The sequence below is a fragment of the Lepidochelys kempii genome, chromosome 3 (genome assembly GCF_965140265.1).
Source record: "Lepidochelys kempii isolate rLepKem1 chromosome 3, rLepKem1.hap2, whole genome shotgun sequence".
NCBI lineage: Eukaryota > Metazoa > Chordata > Testudines > Cheloniidae > Lepidochelys > Lepidochelys kempii.
In genome coordinates, this window is record NC_133258.1 from 115434037 (window position 1) to 115456281 (window position 22245).

General features: G+C 40.5%; 1 protein-coding gene and 1 long non-coding RNA gene across 13 annotated transcripts in view; one reads left to right on the forward strand and one right to left on the reverse strand.

Moving 5' to 3' along the window:
- SYNE1 (spectrin repeat containing nuclear envelope protein 1) overlaps positions 1–22245 on the reverse strand; it is a 501442-nt gene that overhangs the window by 282988 nt on the left and 196209 nt on the right. For 11 of the 12 annotated variants that reach the window (XM_073337684.1, XM_073337695.1, XM_073337685.1 and 8 more), the window contains 12 exons: positions 21814–21990; positions 20162–20302; positions 18717–18877; positions 13290–13440; positions 9273–9500; positions 8386–8484; positions 5169–5356; positions 4348–4471; positions 3103–3269; positions 1999–2152; positions 1074–1702; positions 118–297 (listed from right to left, as the gene is read on the reverse strand). In XM_073337684.1, coding sequence (XP_073193785.1) covers positions 118–297; positions 1074–1702; positions 1999–2152; positions 3103–3269; positions 4348–4471; positions 5169–5356; positions 8386–8484; positions 9273–9500; positions 13290–13440; positions 18717–18877; positions 20162–20302; positions 21814–21990 — 2399 coding nt within the window. Of the gene's footprint in view, positions 1–117; positions 298–1073; positions 1703–1998; positions 2153–3102; positions 3270–4347; positions 4472–5168; positions 5357–8385; positions 8485–9272; positions 9501–13289; positions 13441–18637; positions 18657–18716; positions 18878–20161; positions 20303–21813; positions 21991–22245 lie in introns of those variants that run through there. The other variant, XM_073337693.1, reaches the window with a different exon arrangement.
- Positions 1–22245, forward strand: part of LOC140909130 (uncharacterized) — a 62712-nt gene that overhangs the window by 31748 nt on the left and 8719 nt on the right. The gene's annotated exons all lie outside the window — the stretch shown is intronic.

The window sequence follows — 22245 nt, forward strand, 5'->3', positions numbered from 1 at the left end:
TGTATACTGGAGATGATGTGGCAAAAGAAATAATATTCAAATACCTGAGCTCTCATCCTCTACCAAAAGAAAGATACTTCTTCTCCCTCATTTTAAGTATATTCAAAATCTACTTACTTTTCATGGATTAGTTTCTTGGTATCCTCCCAGGTAGCTTCCAAACGATTTATCTCTTTGTCAATTTCAGGTGCTAATGTTATATCCTTCTGGGCCATTTGTTTTGCTTTGTCCATCAACCACTGCAGTTCATGCTGGTGAGAATTCAGTTCATCCTCTAGTTGGTTAAATATCTTTAATCTGCAAATTAGAAGAGTGGTTACACATTTACTTCTTAGCTTCACTGAAAATGAAATGAGAGCGAGAAAGGGCGAGATTGCATATAAAATACATCTGATGGTCAATTTTTGGCTTTAGATGTAACAGTGTGAATCTGGGACAACTCTGCTGAAGACGAAGTTACACTGGACTGATGCTGGTGAAACTAAGATCAGAATCTAGGCCTCTGTGTTTCTATAACCGCACATGCATACGCCCCCTCTCCTTACTTCCCACACAAAGTGAACTTGGAAATATTCTTCTAGAATTTTAGAATCCCTTTTAAGTAAGTCTCCTTTATAATCTGACAGTTTATTACAGTTAATGGGTTCCATTCATGCCCTGCTAATGTGTGACTATACAATCTGCAATGTCTGTGCTAATGGAAGCAGCTGTGCCCCAAGAAAGGGCTATCAGTTTTTGTACGCCACTTTACAGTATGGATTCTCTCAGGATAAAGCAATTTTTATTGGCAGGTATTTCACCATGTGCTTTTCCAGAAAAAGAGCTCTGAGAGATGTGCTGAAACAGAGCATCTGCCGAGTGTTCTGGATATGCCCTCTCTTCTGCCAGACTGCTCACTTTTGGAACTGTGCTGGCTGGCTCCACAGATTGTCTGTAACTTGCGCCACTGCAACCTTTTCCTCTGCAGGCTTTCTACCATTGGAGACCTAGATCTCCCAGGAGTGAATTTATACAAGCAAAAAAAAAAAAAAAGGCACCAAAGATCAAGCACTTCCTAAGATTCGTGTTTTTACCTTTGTTGTAGTGCCTGAAGTGTTGGCTCCTTCAATCCTTCTTTGTCAGCTCTCTCCTCAATATCTTCAATGCTCTTTAACGCCTGTTCTTTATGTTCCATGAAAGACTTCTGTAAGGCTCCAAGGGCTTCTGCTTCACTCTGCTTGGTTCCCAACAGATTTTGGACTGACTCCAGTTCTAAACACAGATTATCAGCCACAGCCCTACAGGATGTCCTCTGCTCAGAACTTCCATGTCTTAGATGATACTGGGCTTTTGTAAGGGCTCCATCCAAACTGATTGCAGCAGGTGGTAATTTGTTAATATCTTGAACAACATCCCTCAGTTCCTTCTCCAGCAGTTCTGATTTTGCCTTATCCATGTTTCTAGTAGTCTCTACTGTCTGCCTCAGGTGATGAAGCACACTTGATGCAGCAGCATGTAATTCTAAGAACACCCCAAGCTGATTCAGAGCCTCTTGTCTTCGTCTGGTTATATGACTGGCCTCCTGGAAGAGCTGGAAGCAGTCGTCAGCCTTCCCCTGTAGCATGTGGTGGTCCTCTGGGCTACTAAAAGAACACAGCTTTTCTACGTGTTCCCTCAGACTTTGAAGTTCCTGTTTCTTGTTTTCCACTTCCATAGAGTGGTCCTTTTAGAAAGACAGGAAACAAACTGATTTTCCATACAAGGGTTCAGAGAGAAGTCTTGACAAAAGAAATACGCAAGCTCATCCGTACAATTATTACTAAATAGAACCCAGTAGGAACAATACTGCATTGCTGATTTGCATTAACCCAATCAAAAAAGTGAACTGTGTAATATGGACAATCAGATTTCCAACAGGTTAAGCAGCTTCATCATAGTTTTAGCTGCATGGTCTTTGGAACGCACTGTGCATGGGATGCTTTTCTTTATATTTTTGAATATTTCAACTGGATAGCTTACCTGATTGCGGCATACAGCTGTGTGCTGATCAGCTGTGTTTATCTCAGAAGTGGCTTGCAATTCACCAAGAAACTGGTTAATCCAGTCTGAAAAACTGAGCAGCAGTTCATCAAACTCCCCATGTTCAGCAACAAGAGACTGAAGGAAACTGATCCTACAGGATATCAGGTATAAAAATGAAAAGTTAACTTCAGTGTGAGTGAGTCACTGTGATTAATCAAAACCACAGCTGACTAGACAGTATTAAAATACATTTCAGGTGAGAGGAGAGAGAGAGAGAATGAAACTCATGGGAGCAAAGGTTACAGGAATGGGCCAATGATCTTAAACTTGAATTTTCAGACATAACAATTCTGTTTAAAGTAACTTCAAGCAAGTACACTTTAGGCTCCATCCTGAAAGGTGCTGAGGAGTACTCAAGATTAAGCCATTGCATACTAAACTGAAAAAAACCCTGCTATATCATTTCCTATGCAGGAGAAGACTGAACGGGGACAAGAAATGCTGCGAGATTTCCCTTTCAGAATTGCATACATATTTCCCTTGAGAGAGTTGACGTTCTCTCTGAAGAAGTAAAATGTTTAGGCCCCAAAATCAGGGGATACTTGAGATTCATGTGAATCCACGGAGACAAGAATATCTCAGTGGATTCTAACTCACAGCTGCTATCACATGACTTTTGCAGAGGTCAAGATTGTAGGGGCTCCCTCACCAGCTGCTAGACCTGGGCCTCCCCACAAAAGGAAGTTCCTTCGTACTGAGCAGGAAAGCGGGGTAAGTTAATGCCAACGTTAACTTATAAGAGGAAGTTCCATGGTATTTGTGTGGGGACAATACTGCCTCCATCACCTGCCCCACCCTCCTCCTAGCACACAGATCCTCAACACTTCCACTGGAGTAGGGGAAGAATGATGTCACAGAGGCAGCATGCTGGATCTGTTGGATTCCCATACTCTCCACTTCTGCGAGCATATGGCCCATAAAACCTAACATTTCCAGCGTTACACTGTAAAGCTGTGACTGAGGCAGGGTATTCTTCATCTGCATTGTTGATTACTATTTTTGAGCATGTAAACCATGTTAGACACACCCTGAAACACATACCTCTTGCTAACAGTCTGTGGTAAAGCTTTCCATCTCCCATCCAGCTCTTTGAACTCTTGTTTCATTGCTTTCACACTTTCTTTGGAAGCTGTTGTGAACAGTGACTCATTTAATTGTAATAGGCTGGTATACAGTGAAGCACGGGATGTAATATCAGCTTGCAAATGCTGGGGAACAGTAGATTGCACTTTTTAGGGTAAATACAGTATCATAATATGCAAGTAAACATGTCAGTCTGCAGTCAGCTGCGGAGCGCCAACACACTACTCTGAGTCAAGACTCAGGTCTGACCAAATCTTACAGATGTTCAGGGTTTTTAGGACGTCTAGGCACTCAGCAAGTGCTCAGTACCTCTTGAAGGGCAAGGCTTTGCATCTTTCTCATGTTCGTGAGCACTTATTCAAACAAGTAGACAATGAAGCTGCTTGTGAGATTAAGTGCTCACACAACAGTAATGGCTACAAAATCTAGCCCAGAATTTGGTCCTTGTCACCAGTGCTAGAGCTGTGTGAAAAAAATCACACTTTGGCCTGAACAAAGAAAAACCTCTCCATTCTCTTCAGTGCTGAAATGATTCACTGGATTTGTAAAAAAGAGCTGCTTTTGCCCAAATGTTTCCCATTAGTCCACTACAACACAGAGCACTTGTTCACAGGGGAAAAGTGCCTCAGAGCTGTGTGAAATTTTACATTCAAAACCCCAGTGGAAGTGCTGCAAAATCACCATTTCCATTCTGAATCCAAAATCCCTGCCTGCTTTGCTCTCGGAAAAGTCTTCTCATACATGAAAAAAATACACAAGTGTGTGACCTAAAGAAAATACAGCCCTGCAGTCTGAAGATCCTGTGGCACTCACTCTGAAGCCCCTCAGTCCCTGGTGGGTGGTAGGGTATCCTGTAGCACTCTTCCCCAGGAAACAGCATATACTAATTGCAAAATAAAATTCTTCCTTCAAACCCCCCCTTCAATTTTGCCTGCACTTCGATAAATGCTAATATCTTTTCTATGTTTGTACAGCACCTAGCACACTGAGGTCCTAGTCCATGAATGGGGCTCCTAGGCACTATGATAATAAATGAATCAATAAATAATAATGTAAGTGATTTCAGCTGAGTGAATCTCTGCAATTCACCTTTAGACAGATTGTCAGAGGTCAAATGAGCAGATCCAATCCTAGAAAGCTACAGAAAAGCCAATCCGTAAAAGCAGGTACACTTCTGGACTAACTTTCAATCCCAAAATTTACCTGTACTGACTGTAATTCACCTTCCAGTTTGATTCTGTCAGCAGAAACGTACTGCTCTGGAGGTCTGGCTGCAGTTTCACACCTCTCCAACCAGTTCTGGAAGATAGATAGCTCCTTCTCCTGCCTAACAAAAGCATGGCATAGAACAGGGATCTCAAATTCGAATCACCAGGAGGGCCACATGAGGACTAGTACATTGGCCCAAGGGCCACATCACTGACACCTTTCCATATAAAGGTACAAAAGCCCTCCCCGCACCTGGCCCCACCCCCACTGCACCCCTTCCATGATGCCCGGCCCCTGCCCCGCCTCTTCCCACCCCTTCCCTGCCCCCATTCCAAACCCTTCCTCAAAGTCCCCACCCCAACTCCGCCCCCTCCCTGCCCCGCCTCTTCCCACCCCTTCCCTGCCCCCATTCCAACCGCTTCCCCAAATCCCGGCCCCAGCCCTGCCTCTTCTCCACCTCCTCCCCTGAGCGCGCAGCTCCCTGCTCCTCTCCCCTCCTTCCTGGAAAACGCTAAGCGCAGCCAAACAGTTGTTTGTTGGTGAGAAGTGCCTGGAGGTAGGCAGAGGAGCATAGACACGGAGCCCTGGGGGGAGGGAGAGCAGCGGGGAAGGGAGCTTGGCGGCCCGCAGGAAATAACTCTAGGCGCGGGGGGAGGGGGGGGCTGAGCTTGGTGGGCCGCAGGAAATAACCCCCCGGGCCATGTGTTTGAGACCCCCGGCATAGAACATTACTGACTCAAGTGCCCCATGTTCTCTTGGACTATCTGCAGAAAAGTCTCTGTATTTGTCAAACTAAAGGAGAGCGGGTTACTCACCTCTGCCACTGTGCTAACACAGTCTCTAGTAAGGTTTGTTTTTCTTTAGCTCTTCCTAGCAGCTTTTCATATCTCTCCTGTAACACTGTAACCTCTTGAATAGCTTTTTCTGTGTTGGTGACCTTATGGGCAGAGGCTAAGAGGGAGGTCACAGTGTTGTTCAATTTTCCCAGAGCCTGGCAGAGATCCTGTTGATGGTGATAAGGGAATAAAAGCCACAAACAGAATAAACAAACAATAACACTCATGAGCCAACTCCTATTCCTCTACAGGAGCTCAAAGGAGGCCACAGAATTGGTAAGGTTTCTCTATACATGAAGGGAAAAGTCATGCACAGAGAGGACTCCTCACTCCCTGAATGGCACGGAGCATTACTTCAGAAGTGCTTGGATTTGATCCATGCTACTCTTTGGGAGGCAGGCCAGGGAAGTGGCAGGAGTGTGGCCAGGACATCAATAACTACCAAGATCCAGTGGCACAAATCCTGCTGAAAGAAGCACAGTATCTGCAGCACTGCTACAGCCCACGGATCATGGAGTTACTGCATAGGTGCTCCATGACCTTAGAGAAAGGATTCCAACACCTCTGTCCCCCAACAAAGGTCCACTGCACAATGCTTCTTTTCTCATTAGGTCAGAGAATTTGTCTTTTATTAGAAACAAACAAAATAAGCACATCAGACACAAAGGGTATATAGTGCTTGGGGAAAGAATCCTTGTAAACAATTTTAGGGAAAAACCCAGACACCTATGAAATGGACTGGACAGGCTGTGCTTGGCACAAGGCTTGGTTGGGGGCCAAAGGTCCAGATTCCCTAGCAGCTGCCTAAGGGCTATTCTAATTTACTTTGGCAGCTCATAGCCCTACAGGGTCATTCCAGCAGCTGAGGATAGCTATAGAGTAGGGACATTCAGCCATGCCCTATGTGCTGGAGTGGGGGAAGGCATGAGAACAGTTACAGTGGATATACACTAACTTAGGCAAAGGAAATCCTGCACTAACCAGCTATGCCAGTCTTAGGGCAGTCTTGTAAGTGCCATCTGAGGAGAACTGGGGCTAAAATGTCTACATGGAAACAAACCAGAAATAATTATAATGATTTTAAAAAGGGAAGACTGACCCCTCCCCCAACCACCACCACATAATCCTAGAATTGCAATAGCAAAGCACTTCTACCAAATGAATAACAAGGTGTGGGAAAGGATGCAATTATAGTACATCATAGAAGAATCAGTCTACAGTGGGTAACTCAAAAAGAAACAAGAACAGCACAGAAAGGAATGCTAATATTTTAAAGTAAATAAGAATGCAGAATTTGTTCTCAAAAGGTTAAATTATCATGATACAGTATTCATTAGTAATGCTTAAGCGCCAAGCCCATTATGGTTGCTTAACAAACAATAATGGTAAAAACAATAGTAGAAACCAAGCGTATGGCTACACATCCTACATGCAACAATATTTTTTTCCTCATTAAACAGGCCTCTGTTGTTGCTATTATCTACAACTTTTTGCAGTTAAGGGTTAGATCGTCCTTCCAGATGGCCTGTGCAAGCAGCTGTCATTTACTTCAATAAGAATTATGTACACATATCTGCAAGGGCATTCTGACCAAAGATTTGTATTTATTTTCTTAGAGGAAATAAGAGAGAAGTAATGATGAATGTGTATGTAATATAGAGAGAGAGGTGAACCAAAACCCTGGAGGAAACTCCCTTGAACTCTGGTTTTTTGAAATCTGAATCCAGATCCAAATTTTGCAAATTATCTGTATCTCTACAATGGACGAAACCCAAACCCAAAAAAGAAACTCCCCCAGAGTTCTAGAAGCTAGAAATCTGGTTCTAGATCTGAATTTTGTAGCTTGAGCCCATGTCTAGTGTGAATAGTCAGAGCGATAAAGGGAAAACAGACAAAAGAAAATCCATTTCTAATCATAGATTTCTATAAATCAGAGGTAACCAACCGGTCGATCACAATCGACTGGCTGATCCTGGAGTCTCTGCCAGTCGATCGTGATCTCCAGCCACTAAAAATCCAGTGGTGCAGTGGGGCTAAGGCAGTCTCCCTGCCTGCCCTGGCCCCACGCCACTCCCAGAAGTGGCCAGCATGCCCCTGAGGCCCCGGGGGGAGGGGGAGGAGAGGCAGGCGGTCTCCGTGTGCTGCTCCTGCCTGCAAGCACCACCCCCCACAGCTCCCATTGTCCGGAAACTGTGGCCAATGGGAACTGCGGGGGCAGTGCCTGCGGAGAGGGGCAGCACGCAGAGCCATGTTCCCCCTCCCCCCCACAAAGGGCAGCAGGGGTGTGCTGACCGCTTCCGGGAGCGGTGTGGGGCCAGGGCAGGCAGGGATGTACTGCCCGCTGCCTGGGAGCCACCTCCCCAGCCCTGAGTCCCCTCCCGGAGCCAGCATACCCCCTCCTTCACCCCAACTCTCTGCCACAGCCTGGAGCCCCCTCCTGCACCCAAACTCCCTCCCACAGCTTGCACCCCTCACCCCCTCCTGCACCCCAAACCCCTGCCCCAGTCTGGTGAAAGTGAGTGTGGGTGGGGAAGAGCGAGCGACGGTGGGAGCGGGATGGAGTGAGTGGGGCTGGGCCTCAGGGAAGGGGCAGAGTAGATCCTGAGTTGCACTTAAATTCAAAAAGTGATCTTGTGCGTAAAGAGGTTGGAGACCACTGCTATAAACCACAAAGACAAAAGACAAAATTTCTTGAAATTTCTCCACAGGAACATTCACAGCTATGTGCATTTCTTATCTTTTATTTATGACAATGTTTTAAAAATGAAGAGGAATTTAAAAGTTCTCAAGGCTTGTTTTACACCTTTTTCGCCTCCTCTCCCCCACCCCCCCAAGAGCAGGAAAGTCTGCCTGAAGGGATAGGAGATGTAGTGACAAATCCCACTTGGTTGTGGGACTGAGCTGTCTGGAGACATGTGTAGATTTCATGTATTTCCCAAGAGTCTCCTGTGGAACACTGGCCCAAATTTAAAGGCGATGCCTTTAGACAGAACCCCTCAGAAGGCATGGCAGGATGGGGGTTAGTAGCAGTAAAGTTGCATGCTCCTCCCCAGGTCCAGTTGCCTCACAGCCCATGGAGGTAAATCAGTCCCTCAACTGTAAGTTATTTCTGTTTTCTGTAAGAAAGTCAATATAACACAGGTTCCCTCAATTAGTAAATAAATATACAAGCAGCAATTATGGAGCATGTTTTTACCGTGTGATCTTGAAGAGCTCTGTAAGTATCTGCTGATGAAAAACATGAAGTAACAGGCTCAGCCAGTTTAGCTTCAAATCTAGACACAGCCTGCTGCACCTATGAAATATATACAAAACAGAGGTTTTAAAAAACTGCAGAAAACAAATTAAATGACACATTTTAAAATTATATGTTTGCTAATAAATTAAGTATCCAGAGCCAACTGCAGTTTGAGGGCCTGACCCTGTGAGGTGCTCTGTGCTTCCTGAAGTTAATAGGAGTTTAGGGCACTCAGCTGCTCTCAGGAGATGCTTAAGCAACTTGCAGGACTGGCCCTTTATGCAAACAGTATTTATTCCAACCTGGTAATGAAGATGGACAATTTCATATGTCAAGTCTCTGGACCTGATTTACTGTTGCAGCATCCAGAAGAATTGTCTTCTGTTATTTTAAAGATGTATAACACTGTATGGTTCTGCGTTATGATTTGTCTATTTCATTACTTTTTAAATAATTTTAAACAAAATTTACCAGTGGAGGATTCAAAACTGCTTAGCTAACTAAAAATAGACCTTAATGAAATCTCTTGTATAATATAATATAGTACTGGAGTAACAGCTGTGTTAATCTGTATTCACAAAAAGAAAAGGAGTACTTGTGGCACCTTAGAGACTAACCAATTTATTTGAGCATAAGCTTTCATGAGCTACAGCTCACTTCATCGGATGAAGTGAGCTGTAGCTCACGAAAGCTCAAATAAATTGGTTAGTCCCGAAGGTGCCACAAGTACTCCTTTTCTTTTTGATAATATGGTACTGTATGTGTAATTTTAGGGTTCTACTGGGAAACTATAGACATTCTATAAATTGTCTCTGAATAGTCTATTGAGAGTTTGCAATGTTTACCTGTTTGAGACTTTCTTCATACTTCTGCTGCTGTGATGCATTCCCTGTGATTATTCCTTCCAGACAGTGTGCATGATCTCTCAGTTCTTCCCAGTACCTTCTGATCTGTGTTAACTTGGCTCTAAGATGCGCAGATTCTCCAGAAGTAACAAACTGAGAAAAAGACAGAGCTTCCTCTTCTAGACTTGGGATTCCATTTATTTTACCATCTATTTCTTTACTAATAACCTAAAATGTAAAGTAATAATAAATTAGCAGCCACAACAGATTTTCAATTGATCAAAATAATCACTTTCTATTTTCCTTCTATTAGTGCTAATAGTAGTCACAGTAATTTTCTTATAAATCAATGTACTGGACAACTCAGAGATCACCCTACACATCTGGTTATAAAAATCCTTATTATATTATCTAAGCTCCCTTTCCTTCTTGGATTTAATGTTGGAAAGCTATTTAAAAAAGCATTATCTATGAAAACCAACTAGTGCAGGCTAAATGAAATGTACATTAGTATAAGCAGAAAGGATGATATTTAGAATCTTCTGCCCCCTAGAATTGGTTGAATAATTCTGGTTGGGATTCAAAAAGGAAAAATAAACATAACTTAGTCATATTTAAAATTAAGCTTGACAAATAAACTTGGTAAATGTACAATGAAAAACAAACTTGTATTGGTCAGGAGATAGACAATAATCTAATATGAATGTGATGTAACAGTTTGCAAGATGTGCTTTAGAGCAGTGGTTCTCAAACTTTTGTACTGGTGACCCCTTTCACATAGCAAGCCTCTGAGTTCGACCCTCCCCCCTTATAAATTAAAAACACTGTTTTGTATATTTAACACCATTATAAATGCTGGAGGCAAAGTGGGGTTTAGGATGAAGGCTGACAGCTCGCGACCCCCCATGTAATAGCCTCATGACCCCCTGAGAGGTCCCGTCACCCCAGTTTGAGAATACCTGCTTCAGAGTGTAAATAGGAGCATTTTATACATTGGAAAATAGGTATTTTCATCTCAATTTTATGATCTCCAAGTATAAATCAGATTAGAAACTTAATTAGGGTGGTTTCAGAGTAGCAGCTGTGTTAGTCTGTATCCGCAAAAAGAAAAGGAGTACTTGTGGCACCTTAGAGACTAAGAAATTTATTTGAGCATAAGGGTGATTCTGCCTCTCAAACACAGGGTTAAATGGAGAGCCAGATTGGAGTTCAAGACAACATTCTCCTCCAGGGTAGATTGATACTGGCCTTTGATACTGTTCAACTTGCTCTGGGTCATTGAGCAGAGGTCTGGGATAATCTAGCACTGGCTTTTGATTTCATCAACTGCTTTTCAGGTAGGCACTAGCTGATCATAGTTTATCCTATTTTATATGTTTCTATGCTTATTTTCATTGGCAATTAGAGATAAGCATGAGACCTTCACACAAGTTTGAAACTTGCAGCACCTACCCGTATTTACTCATTAAACATCTGTGCACATGGAAAAATACGCTTTCTTCACCAGGGAAGTACGTTCACTTCAGACCATGTAGCATGTTCATGAAGCTTTGCTCACAAGTAGTGAAATATAGTTATCAGAACTGGCTGGTAATGGGGAGAGAGAAGCCCTCTTTTACTAATGTTAGGAAATGCTCTATCATCCTCATAAATGTTTATGTAAAGGTATGTGTGAATGGAAGAATTCCAAAATTGTCATGAAACTGTACCATTCCAGGCACTAGATCTACTAACCACTGTTATCACGATGATAACAAAAATATTAATTATATTTTACTTGCTATTCAAAAATAATTACTCAACTGTGGATGAATAGAATTTTGCAAGGTTTGTATCTAGAACAGCAAAGTTATATCGTATAGCTAGAATGCATGATAGTAAATCAGCAGTTATAAAGTCTATGTGTGATGTTTTGAAATAATTCAGATTATAAAATAACTTTTTTTGCATGAGAATACAATGCTAATGAAAGGTACTAGATTGACAGCACTGGAGCTGTAACCCTCTCTCAGCAGAACAGAAATAAAATTAGGCCGTGCAAGTTCGCACCTACAGTGCACCTAAGAGGAAGTGTATAACTTTGTCTGCCAACAGCAGAACCATTTAGTGATAACTGTAGTAGTAATTTCTGTGGAATTAGGTATTACAGTGAAATCGCCTAGGGTGAAATCCTTGCTCTACTGAAAGCGGTGGGAGTTCTGCCACTGACTACAAGGCCATGTCAAACTTATTAGGCTTTTTACATAGGTTAGTGAACAGTCATGCAATGATAATTATAGTAATCTGTTCTGGTGATCTAGAGATGAGAAAGTGTGTATCACACAATTTTTCCACTGAGCCACTCAGATTGTGACATTGCTTAATACTGTCTACTACACTATAAGCACTATTAGGAATGTGACACAAAGCAGCAAATACACCACAATACACAACACAAGTTCTTCAAATGTAGACAGGACTATAAACATTATGAAAGCAACTGAGGTGGCAGCTATTTATGTCTTGATGTTGAGGAATACATGGCTAGTTTCACACTTCGTCGTGCATCGCCTTGCTTTTGCTTATTAGAAACACAATCTTATCTTTATTTCATGTAACTTCATGTTGAAGAACTTTCTTTATTTTATGGTAATTCACTCAAATGTTTATTTATTTAAAATAATTTTCAGTCTGATAACTGGCATTTAGTTGAAGCATTATTTCTCATAAACTTACACTGGGATGGAATGGAATCATTGCTAATCTCTTCAAGCACAGCACACAAATAGGTATCAATTCTCCAATCGGATCTGCATGGATGAACCACGATGTATTTGCACAAGTCTGTTAGGCTTCATGCAGAATAACCAGTTCAGGGACATAGCTTCTAAATTATAACATGTCATGTGTAATTCAGATGTGCTCAATTTTCTCCATCAGAGTCATTGAACATTGGGGTTCTATCTAGTAGCTGCTAACAAATAGGGATGTATGATTTAATGTATCTCTGTGAAAAACACAGAGATATTAATTTTACTCTTGAGTTTTTTAGAAACATTGCTTTAATGACAAGGCAAGAATTCAAGCAGTGTTCTATTTTTCACCGCTGCAACCAAGAGATAGATGATTTTATTTATTTAGTATATGTTAATATGATCACAACTTCAGAAATTAATATTCTGTCAAGAAACTCTTCCAGTCACCTGAATCAAATCTGACTTGGGAACCTTTCAAAATATATTGCAACAGCCTGCAGCAGCCTAACTGCAAGCCATTGCAGAGTTAAAGGGTTTATAGAAAATTACATTTTGGGAACTTTGCACCCATGAGCACATGAAGGTTGAGAAGACATACCTATTATATTTTGAAGGGTGATGTAAAGTGATCCTTGGAACTGACAGCGTATTTTTGACTAAATGCAGCTTTTGGAGGTACTAGGCATCTCTGAGGCCAATAAATGAACTAGGAGAAAATGTGTACCTACAATACTGTACAGACAATTTGGAATTCTGTAAATACTGTAGCAATAAAGGTCTATGGGTGCACAAGCTAGTGAGCACACTAGTTCCTTTATTATTTCAGCATAAAAGACACACAGAACATCAGGTGCTATAAAATAAGGTGCTATAGCCACTGACTGATGTACATTTTACAATACAAAGGCTTTCTACACTTTGTATAAACATGCTACATGACTATTTGGTAAGTCAGTGAGCTTCACCCAAAAAAAGAAAAAAACTATGCATTCATTAAAATGTTTTAATATTACATACAATGAAGGCTTTGTAGGTATAAATAGCCACTAACAGAGAAACCAGCCTATAATGTTTTTCCTTTAGCTCTTGCCAAATCTTTGAGCTTGATATATTTGTATACAAAGTGTAACATCTTTACATCATTGTGGCTCTGAAACTCGAGTCAAATGTCTGTTCCTCGCCCTTGCAGCCACTAGGGAAAAAGAGAGAGAGAGAGAGAGAGAGAGAGAGAGAGAGAGAGAAACAAGGTTTTAATGCTTAATGTAACATGTGAACCAATCACCTTCATTTGGCTGGTTTGCATATCCAAGGGAGATGATGATGTTTCCAGGGTATCCAGTTCTTTTTCTTTTTCAGTTATCCAGATGGACAGAGCTTCAAAATTATTGCCAAAATGATCCCACTTGCTTTTCACCATTTCCATGGTTTTAATACTAAAATTAACCAAATTAAGTAGAGAAAATAAACAGTTTAATATAGTGAAACTTTTCTTTCGAGGTCTAATTAAAAATACTACTTATCCAAATTACAGGCAGTTTGTATTTTCAAAAAAATGTTTTTAGAGAACGTACATGTGTCTTTTGGATCAAAGTCAGATCGGACTTTGCACAATTCCATTAATCTCAATAGTGGTACACACAATATGAGTAAGTGTAAAATCTGTGTATCAAGGAATACATGAAAGCAAGAAATAACAAAGAAAAACAATCCAGGCACCATATACACACAATATTGTGTGGAATATAAACATTATATGGCTGTACCAGATCCTAAAAATAAAGGGGTCTGAATTATTTTACAGCAAAATGGCTAAGACCAGTATACTGTAGCTCTGCATGTGATCAGTGAGGACTGACTGTTTTATTCTCTTGTGCTATAAACAACAATCTGCCAACCTTGCAAGTAGCTGTTTTTTTTCTCAAGCAAAGAGTTAACGTCAAGTGAAAGAACAGAAAACTGATGAAGCCTGAGCTTGGTCCAAAATATTTTTTTGCCCATAAATGTACATTTTAGATGTGTTAAAACAGGAAGAGATTGTGCTTGGTTCGGGTCCAAGGCTTCACACAAGAAGCACCCTTCTCCTTTCTCTCATACACCCCCCACTGGGTATACCAAAAGTAACTCCTTGGCCATAGCTTCTGCTCCTCTCAAAGAATATGACAGTGCTTATGAAACCCAGGCCAGCTTGGTGGGGCACTCTGCCTCCTCTAGTGGCAGCTAGACCAGCTAGTGAGTAATTAACCGGCTTCTGCCTTGGCTAAGAGAGGTTTGTCTTTTTGTCAGGCAGTAGAAGGTCATGCATTAAGCTCCAGTGGTCCCAGGTTTGATCTCAGCTGATGACGACCAGAGTCTGTCAGTGTTACAAGTGGGGGCTCATCCAGAATATTAACTGGGAAGTCTCTGAAGCTCAGGATGTGCATCTCCAGCTAGAAGAAGTATGTAACCCATGTTTGCTTGGTGTGGCACTCTGTCCCCCTCTAGTGACAGCTAGACCAGCTCTAGACTGATGAGCCTGCTACAGTCTTAGCTAAGAGGAATGCATTTTTTAGCTCAGGCGGGAAAGGGTCATGCATTAAACTCCAGAGGTACCAGGTTTGATCCCAGCCAACGGTGACAAGGGTTTGTCGGCATTACACTCAGATAAGGTGGCAATACGTATCATGATGCCAGGAGGAAGAGGGCTGGGGATCAGAATACAGGAATCAGAACACTGAGCAACTGGGGTATGATTTCCTTATGATTCCTTGAGATCTGCAGTATTTCAAGGACATCTCTCTGTCCCCTCTGCTCAGCTACAAATCTATGTGCACAAAAAGAATGTGTGTCAGTTTTGCTGTGTAGCTGACCATGCAGAGCTGCTATTCTTTTTTCTCCTCCTGAAGGTTTTCCCATAGAAGAGCAGTGTGTGAGACCTGCTGTGTTTAGGAGGACATCTTCAATACATATCTATGGGGCAACATTTCTAACTGCTGGCACTGCTATTCTGCAATGTGCATGAGCCACCCCATGACCGTATATGCAAAATATTCACTTCAATGTAAAATACATGTTTTGCAGGTTCATCTCATTCTAATGTCCAGCTATACAGGCATGCATGTTTTGCAGGAAGAAGTTATGGCTATTGGGTAAAGAAGCCCTGTTCTATCACAGTACCACAGACATATTACATGATTTTACTTCCAAATGAAAATCTATTCCAAACCTAGGCTGCATGGGAATATGGCCAAACTGTCTAGCTTTCTGCAAGGCTTTATAAAATGATGCCACATTATTAAAAACAAAAATGAATATATATCACTGGCAGTAAGGGGCTACTCAGAGTCTTTTGAATCAAAGGACAATGGTGGCCTGCTCAATGATGGTGGTAAAAATCACACTAGCAAGTCAATTATTAAGTAGAAAATGACAGACTATTTGACAATAAATGACTATAGTATTTCACACATTTTAGTGAGGGAGTGTATAAAGAATGAAATTGCTAATAGCTAAATACATGCTATAGTAGCTGTTGGGATCAGGATTCACACTGAGAAGAAAAAGCAGTTGAACTATAATCAAGCTCTTCCCAAAATTTCAGAGTAGCTGGATAATGATCAATAATGAAATAGCCAACAATGTTGGCATTTCAGTTGCCTTTGGTTAGGCAACCACTGAGATGGACAGGAACAGATCTTACTTCTTGGAACAACTGGGGCAAATTCAACCCAAGGGTAACTCCAGTAAGGCAGCATGGGACTGGGATGTACTTGGAAGTTTATCTTTACAACCAGTGGATCAACTGGATAAATCATCGTAGTTCCACTGAAGTAAATGGAGCAACACAGATTTGTACTAGCTGAGGATCTGGTACACTATGCTCAGAAATGCATATGTTTAATGAAAGCTTAAATGTAGGGCTGTTGATTAATCGCAGTTAGCTCATGCGATTAACTAAAAAAAATTAATCCCGATTAAAAATTTAATTGCTACTAATTGCAGTTTTAATTACACTGTTAAACAATAGAATACCAATAGAAATTTATTAAATATTTTTCATGTGTTTCTACATTTTCAAATATATTGATTTCAATTACAACACAGAATACAAAGTGTATAGTGATCACTTTATATTATTACTTTTGATTAGAAATATTTGCACTGTAAAAATGATAAACAAAAGAAACAGTATTTTTCAATTCACCTCATACAAGTACTGTAGTACAATGTCTTTATCATGAAAGTGTAACTTACAAATGTAGATTCTTTTTGGTTACATATCTGTACTCAAAAACAAAACAATGCAAAACTTTAGAGCCTGCAAGTCCACTCAGTCCTACTTCTCGTTCAGCCAATCACTCAGAAAAACAAGTTTGTTTACATTTACGAGAGATAATGATGCCCACTTCTTATGTACAATGTCACCAGAGAGTGAGAACAAGTGTTTGCATGGCACTGCAAGGTATTTTGTAGCTGGCACTGCAAGGTATTTATGTGCTAGATATGCTAAACATTCGTATGCCCCTTCATACTTCGGCCACCATTCCAGAGCACATGCTTCCATGCTGATGACACTCATTGAAAAAAGAATGAGTTAATTAAATTTGTGACTAGACTCTTTGGGGGAAGAACTGTATGTCTCTGGCTCTTTTTCTCCCGCATTCTGCCATATATTGCATGTTATAGTATTTCTGGATAATGACTCAGCACGTTTGTTCATTTTAAGAACACTTTCGCTGCAGATTTGACAAAACACAAAGAAGATACCAATGTGAGATTTCGAAAGATAGCTACAGCTCTCGACATAAGGTTTAAGAATCGGAAGTGCCTTCCAAAACCTGAGAGGGATGAGGTATAGAGCAGTGGTTCTCCAAAACAGTCCGCCGCTTGTTCAGGGAAAGCCCCTGGTGCGCCGGACCGGTTTGTTTACCTGCCGCATCCGCAGGTTCGGCTGATCGCGGCTCCCACTGGCCGCGGTTCACTGCTCCAGGCCAATGGGGGCTGCAGGAAGCGAAGTGGGCCAAGGGACCTGCCGGCCGCCCTTCCCACAGCCCCCATTGACCTGGAGCGGCAAACCGCGGCCAGTGGGAACCGCGATCAGCCTAACCTGAGGACGCGGCAGGTAAACAAACTAATCTGGCCTGCCAGGGGCTTTCCCTGAACAGCGGACCCACTTGGAGAACCACTAGTGTAGAGTATGCTTTCAGAAGTCTTAAAAAAGAGAAACACTCCGATGCAGAAACTACAGAACCCGAACCACCAAAAAAGCGGTGGCACCTGAGTCAGATGATGATGAAAATGAATATGCGTCGGTCTGCACTGCTTTGGATTGGTATTGAGCAGAACCCGTCATCAGCATGGACACATCCCCTGGAATGATGGTTGAAGCATAAAGGGACATATAAATCTTTAGCACATCTGGCACGTAAATATCTTGCGATGCCGGCTACAACAGCACCATGAGAATGCCTGTTCTCACTTTCAGGTGACATTGTGAACAAGAAGCGGGCAACATTATCTCCTGCAAATATAAACAAATTTGTTTTCTGAGCGATTGGCTGAACAAGAAATATAAGTGAGTGGACTTGTAGGCTTGAAAAGTTTTGTTTTATTTCTGAATACAGTTATTTTCTGTACATAATTCTACATTTGTAAGTTCAACTTCCATGATAAAGAGATTGCACTACAGTACTTGTATTAGGTGAATTGAAAAATACTATTTCTTTTGTTTTTTACAGTGCAAATATTTGTAATAAAAATAAATATAAAGTGAGCACTGTACACTTTCTATTCTGTTATAATTGAAATCAATATATTTGAAAATGTAGAAAACATCTAAAAATATTAAAATAAATGGCATTCCATTATTTTTTAATAGTGCGATTAATCGCATGATGAATTGCGTGTTTAATTTTTGAATCACTTGATTAATCACGATTAATTTTTTAAATCACTTGACAGTCCTACTTAAATTCTAAAGAAATTGTTGAGATCACAACATGGTGCAACCAATATTGTTTGACACTGAATGCCAGCTTCACCTGTACTCAGGCCCCCATAGCTGGGCTTGATAAGAGTTTTTGGTACTAACATCCAGAAATATGTGAATCTACCAAAACAGAGTTTCACTAAATGTCACTGCCCAAATGAAATATTCACAACTTGTGAAAATGCATTATATTTATATAAATGCAAAATGTCACATTTATTTTTCAGGATTTTCTCAGTATTTCCATGGATCTTGATCTTTCCATTTTTACCCGAATTTTGGCAAACCTTTTCTTATTTTCAAGAGCAGAAATACTTATTGCATTGCCAGTGAAAATCAAATTGGGGCATTCACTAAGATAAAGGCACTTCTTGACATATTCCTGTGGAAAAGGTAGGAAAAATGTGAGACAAGCATGGTAACGGTATAGCTTTAAAAAGGCTCTAGTGCCTGAAGAACATGATTAATTCACAAGATTGGGCCTTTGGCTTAGAAATAAAAAATTCTATCTGTTAAAATGCCTGGAATCATGGTAGTTACTTTGTATTATCAAGCCACTATTTTCTTTATTGGTAGGTATTTGTGTTCTCGACAATGGTTAGTACTATTCTCCTGGTTATTATCCCATGGAAAGCTGAAATTTACAGTGCCCTTTGAGACTTAACTTGAAATGTTGACAATGTTATGTAAAAATCAGCTACATTCTTATGCCAGAGGAAATACTAGGACTTGTTAAGAACATACTCTTCTTCAAGGGTAACTTCCACTTTTTTCACTTGTTCCTGGATTGACTTGGCCTGCTGTTGAAGGGATTGCTTGTTCTTTGAGCCCAGCTGTATCTCAGAGGAGTTCTTCACAAGATTCTCAGCCTGTGCTGCAATGGCTATAGTCTGTTTAGCAAGTTCCTGTAAAGAGGCATCATAGTTATTATAAAAAAAAATGTTTTACATTTCCTGATCCTAAAATTATTGTTTTTTCTTCCCCTGTGGGGAGAGAAGCTGTTCCCATGATTATTCATATTTATTTGTGGTATGTGTAAGAACTCAGAACCTTTTTATTTTCACATTTCCATTAACAAATGCTCATTTTAGTTAACTATTCCAATCAAACTAAGGCAAGAACCTAGTTTGATATGATATGACAATAATATTTCAATGTACTCAGTTAAAAATCAGTGTACTAGACGCACTGTGAAGCAGTTTTACTATTGAAATTGCAGAGGGCAGTGTGTCTAGGATAGTCTTTGCATTTAATATCTTTTGGATGCTATAACTCCTAAATATACAGGTGGATGTATAGCTTTATGTAGCTTTTAGCTTCGTTTTTTTCTCTCTTTAGCATTATTTCCTTTCATACAAGATAATGGTGGATTGCTAGATTGACCAGATTTAGATACAATTTGGCATCATTGTCAACAGGGAAAGGTATAAGCATTGAGGAAAAACAATACACTTAGCTAGGAAAAAAAGCAAGCACTATGGGCCTGAACCTGCCCCCATTTAAAGTCAGTACCAAAGCTCTGATTGACATCAAAATAGGAAAAGGATCGGGCTTTAGATAATATGAGTTGTGTTGTCAACACCAGAGGAAGAGTAGAAAGAAAACGGAAAGAGGAGTGAGAGAAAGAAAAAGGAAGTTAACTAGTGTTATGCTGAATGTGAGAAAAAAAATCAACTTTTGAGGTCTACTGACTTCAAAATTACTTGCAATAACAGGCTGTTGCTGTGCACACTGTAAAGAAGAAACACATATCAGCTACCTGATCTCCAGGCAGCGTAGCAGGAAAGTGAATATTTTTGTTTATATCTACCCTTATATTTATAATACTTGTATTGAGTAAAATAGTAAAGCTCAGGCAACTACTTTACTCTCCATATATGTGCTTCACTGGCAGATATATTCATTTCAGTGGTGAAATTATAATTTAACTGCTGAAGGCACTATTTTGTCTCCAACCTGCATGCACAGCTTCCACAGACATTAATGGGAGCTTGAAAGAGTTATAGCTCAAAAGTTTGTCCCCTCCACCAACAGAAGTAGGTCCATTAAAAGATATGACCTCACCTACCTGGTTTCTCTCATTCATGGAGAACCATACAGAGATCAAAAAACAACTTTTCACATGACTTATTAATAAATAAGACAGAGCATTGTCACAATTCCACTACTTTACACAGTGGCATTTATACCTTTGTCTGATCCAGTTCTGATGAGAGGCTCTCTAAACTGCTAAAGCTTAAGATGCGTTCAAGTGCAGAGCTTGCTTGCTTAAGATATTTGACTACTGTTTCTTTGTCTCTTTCAAACTGCTCCCATTTGTTTACTGTGACCTACACATAAAAAAGACAACAACAGAAAAGAGTTTGGTTATAAATTACTGAAGGAGGTCAAAGGTTACAGACCTAAATGCAAAACACATCATTTTTTTCCCTCTCAGAACCCCAGCTACAGACACAACCATCTAGGAGACAGTTAAGGTCTGGTTGGTCCCTGGCACATGTTCTGTTCTGTTGTATAGAAAAGCACAGTTCTCTCTAGTACTTGTTTCTAGTTTCTCTCTGGATTTTAAGCATAAATCTGAACCTACTAAAGCCTCAAGGCTATATAAGTAAAGGTGGAAGGACTGGATCTCTGCTCAATGATACCTATAGAATTAGAAAACGTTTTGGTGAAAAAAAACTACACAGGCAAAAAGGTAATTATATTAATACCAAGCTGAATATAAGAGCTATCTGTTCTGTTTATCTAATATAAATTTTGGTTAACATGTGGCATTTGATTATTAGCTACTCCAAGTTTGGAACCCAACCTAGTATCTTCAGTGTAATGAATATTTCCTTGAAATGTCAAGTTTCTGAAATAAACTCAAGCCCCTATTAAAAATTGGGAGAAGGTGGGCCCTTTTAGAAATATCCTAATTTGCTTCCACCAATAATTACAATTAAGACGTCTTCTAATACTCTGCAATGTCAATCATATAGTTTTAACCTATCATAACACAGGAAATAACTGTGGTGTCTTTAAGCCTCCAAGCAAAGTGACAAATCCAATGGCATGATCACCCTTGAGCAGTAAAATCTGAAGGGAGGGTGTAGTCTGGTGAATTGAGTTTAGGGTTGGGAATCAGGAGGGAGTCAGTGATTTGCTCTGTGAGTCATTTAATTTCTCTAAAAAAAAGGAGTACTTGTGGCACCTTAGAGACTAACAAATTTATTCGAGCATAAGCTTTTGTGAGCTACAGCTCACTTCTCTGTGCCTCTGTTTTCCCATCTGTGAAATTAGGATATTTCATATGGCAGCTGTGAGGCTTAACTGTTTGTGCAGTGCTGTATATGTGATAGGTATTATTATTGAATGCAACCTAAATAATTTCACTACAGTGCAGTGTCATCCTTCATGAATAAATGTGCCACATAATCCCCATCTAAAAGCTAATTCATAGGCATTTTGTCTATTAAATGAGAATTAACATTGTCAATTAGGACTGAGCTACAAGCTAGTAAAAAATTAAATGATGTAGTATAATCCATAAGAGTTCCCACATTTGGCTCAAACACGGAGAGAAAAGTATCAGGAGGGATGGATGGGTTCTGACTGTGAAGTTCCCACATACTAAGTTTCAAAGGTGAGAAACTGATCACAAGTTTGTTAAAAATGTTAAAATGTGGAGCAAACGCACCTCTCATCAGACGGATACAAGAGCAAATTAAAGAAAAGGGCATTGACCTGTTACTACTGGAAGAAGTAGAAAGTTGTCAACCCTTTAACTAAATTACATGAAAAACTGGGAAAATAGAATACAGGATACTCATTTCTGTAATGTTACATGCAGAACACTCACCTGTAATTTTTCTTCCCGTTTCTCCATATTCTGCTGCATGTTTTCTAATGTACCTTCCAGCTTCTGTAAATCTTCTTGCACTGTGCTAGGCAGTCCTCCTTCGATCTGCAGCTGCTTAGCTCGCGCAATCTGCTGTTGCACATCTTGCCTCTTTGCACAGAGCCTCTTTGTCCTTTGCTAGAAGCATTTATTCAGGAGGATTGATACAAATTTAAATGTTTCTTAGTTCAGTGTTGAAAACAGGCACACCAGAAACACACTCACAGTTTTCTGTATGTGTATATCTATACAAGGGGTATAATAGACAAAGGGCTGCACTATCTCCTCCCTGAATAGAAGTATGGTCAGAGGGTGAGGACACATGGAGCCTTTTTGTCCCACTTGTGCACCCCCACAGGAGGCACCCCTAAGCTGGCTGCAAAGTAGTGAGTA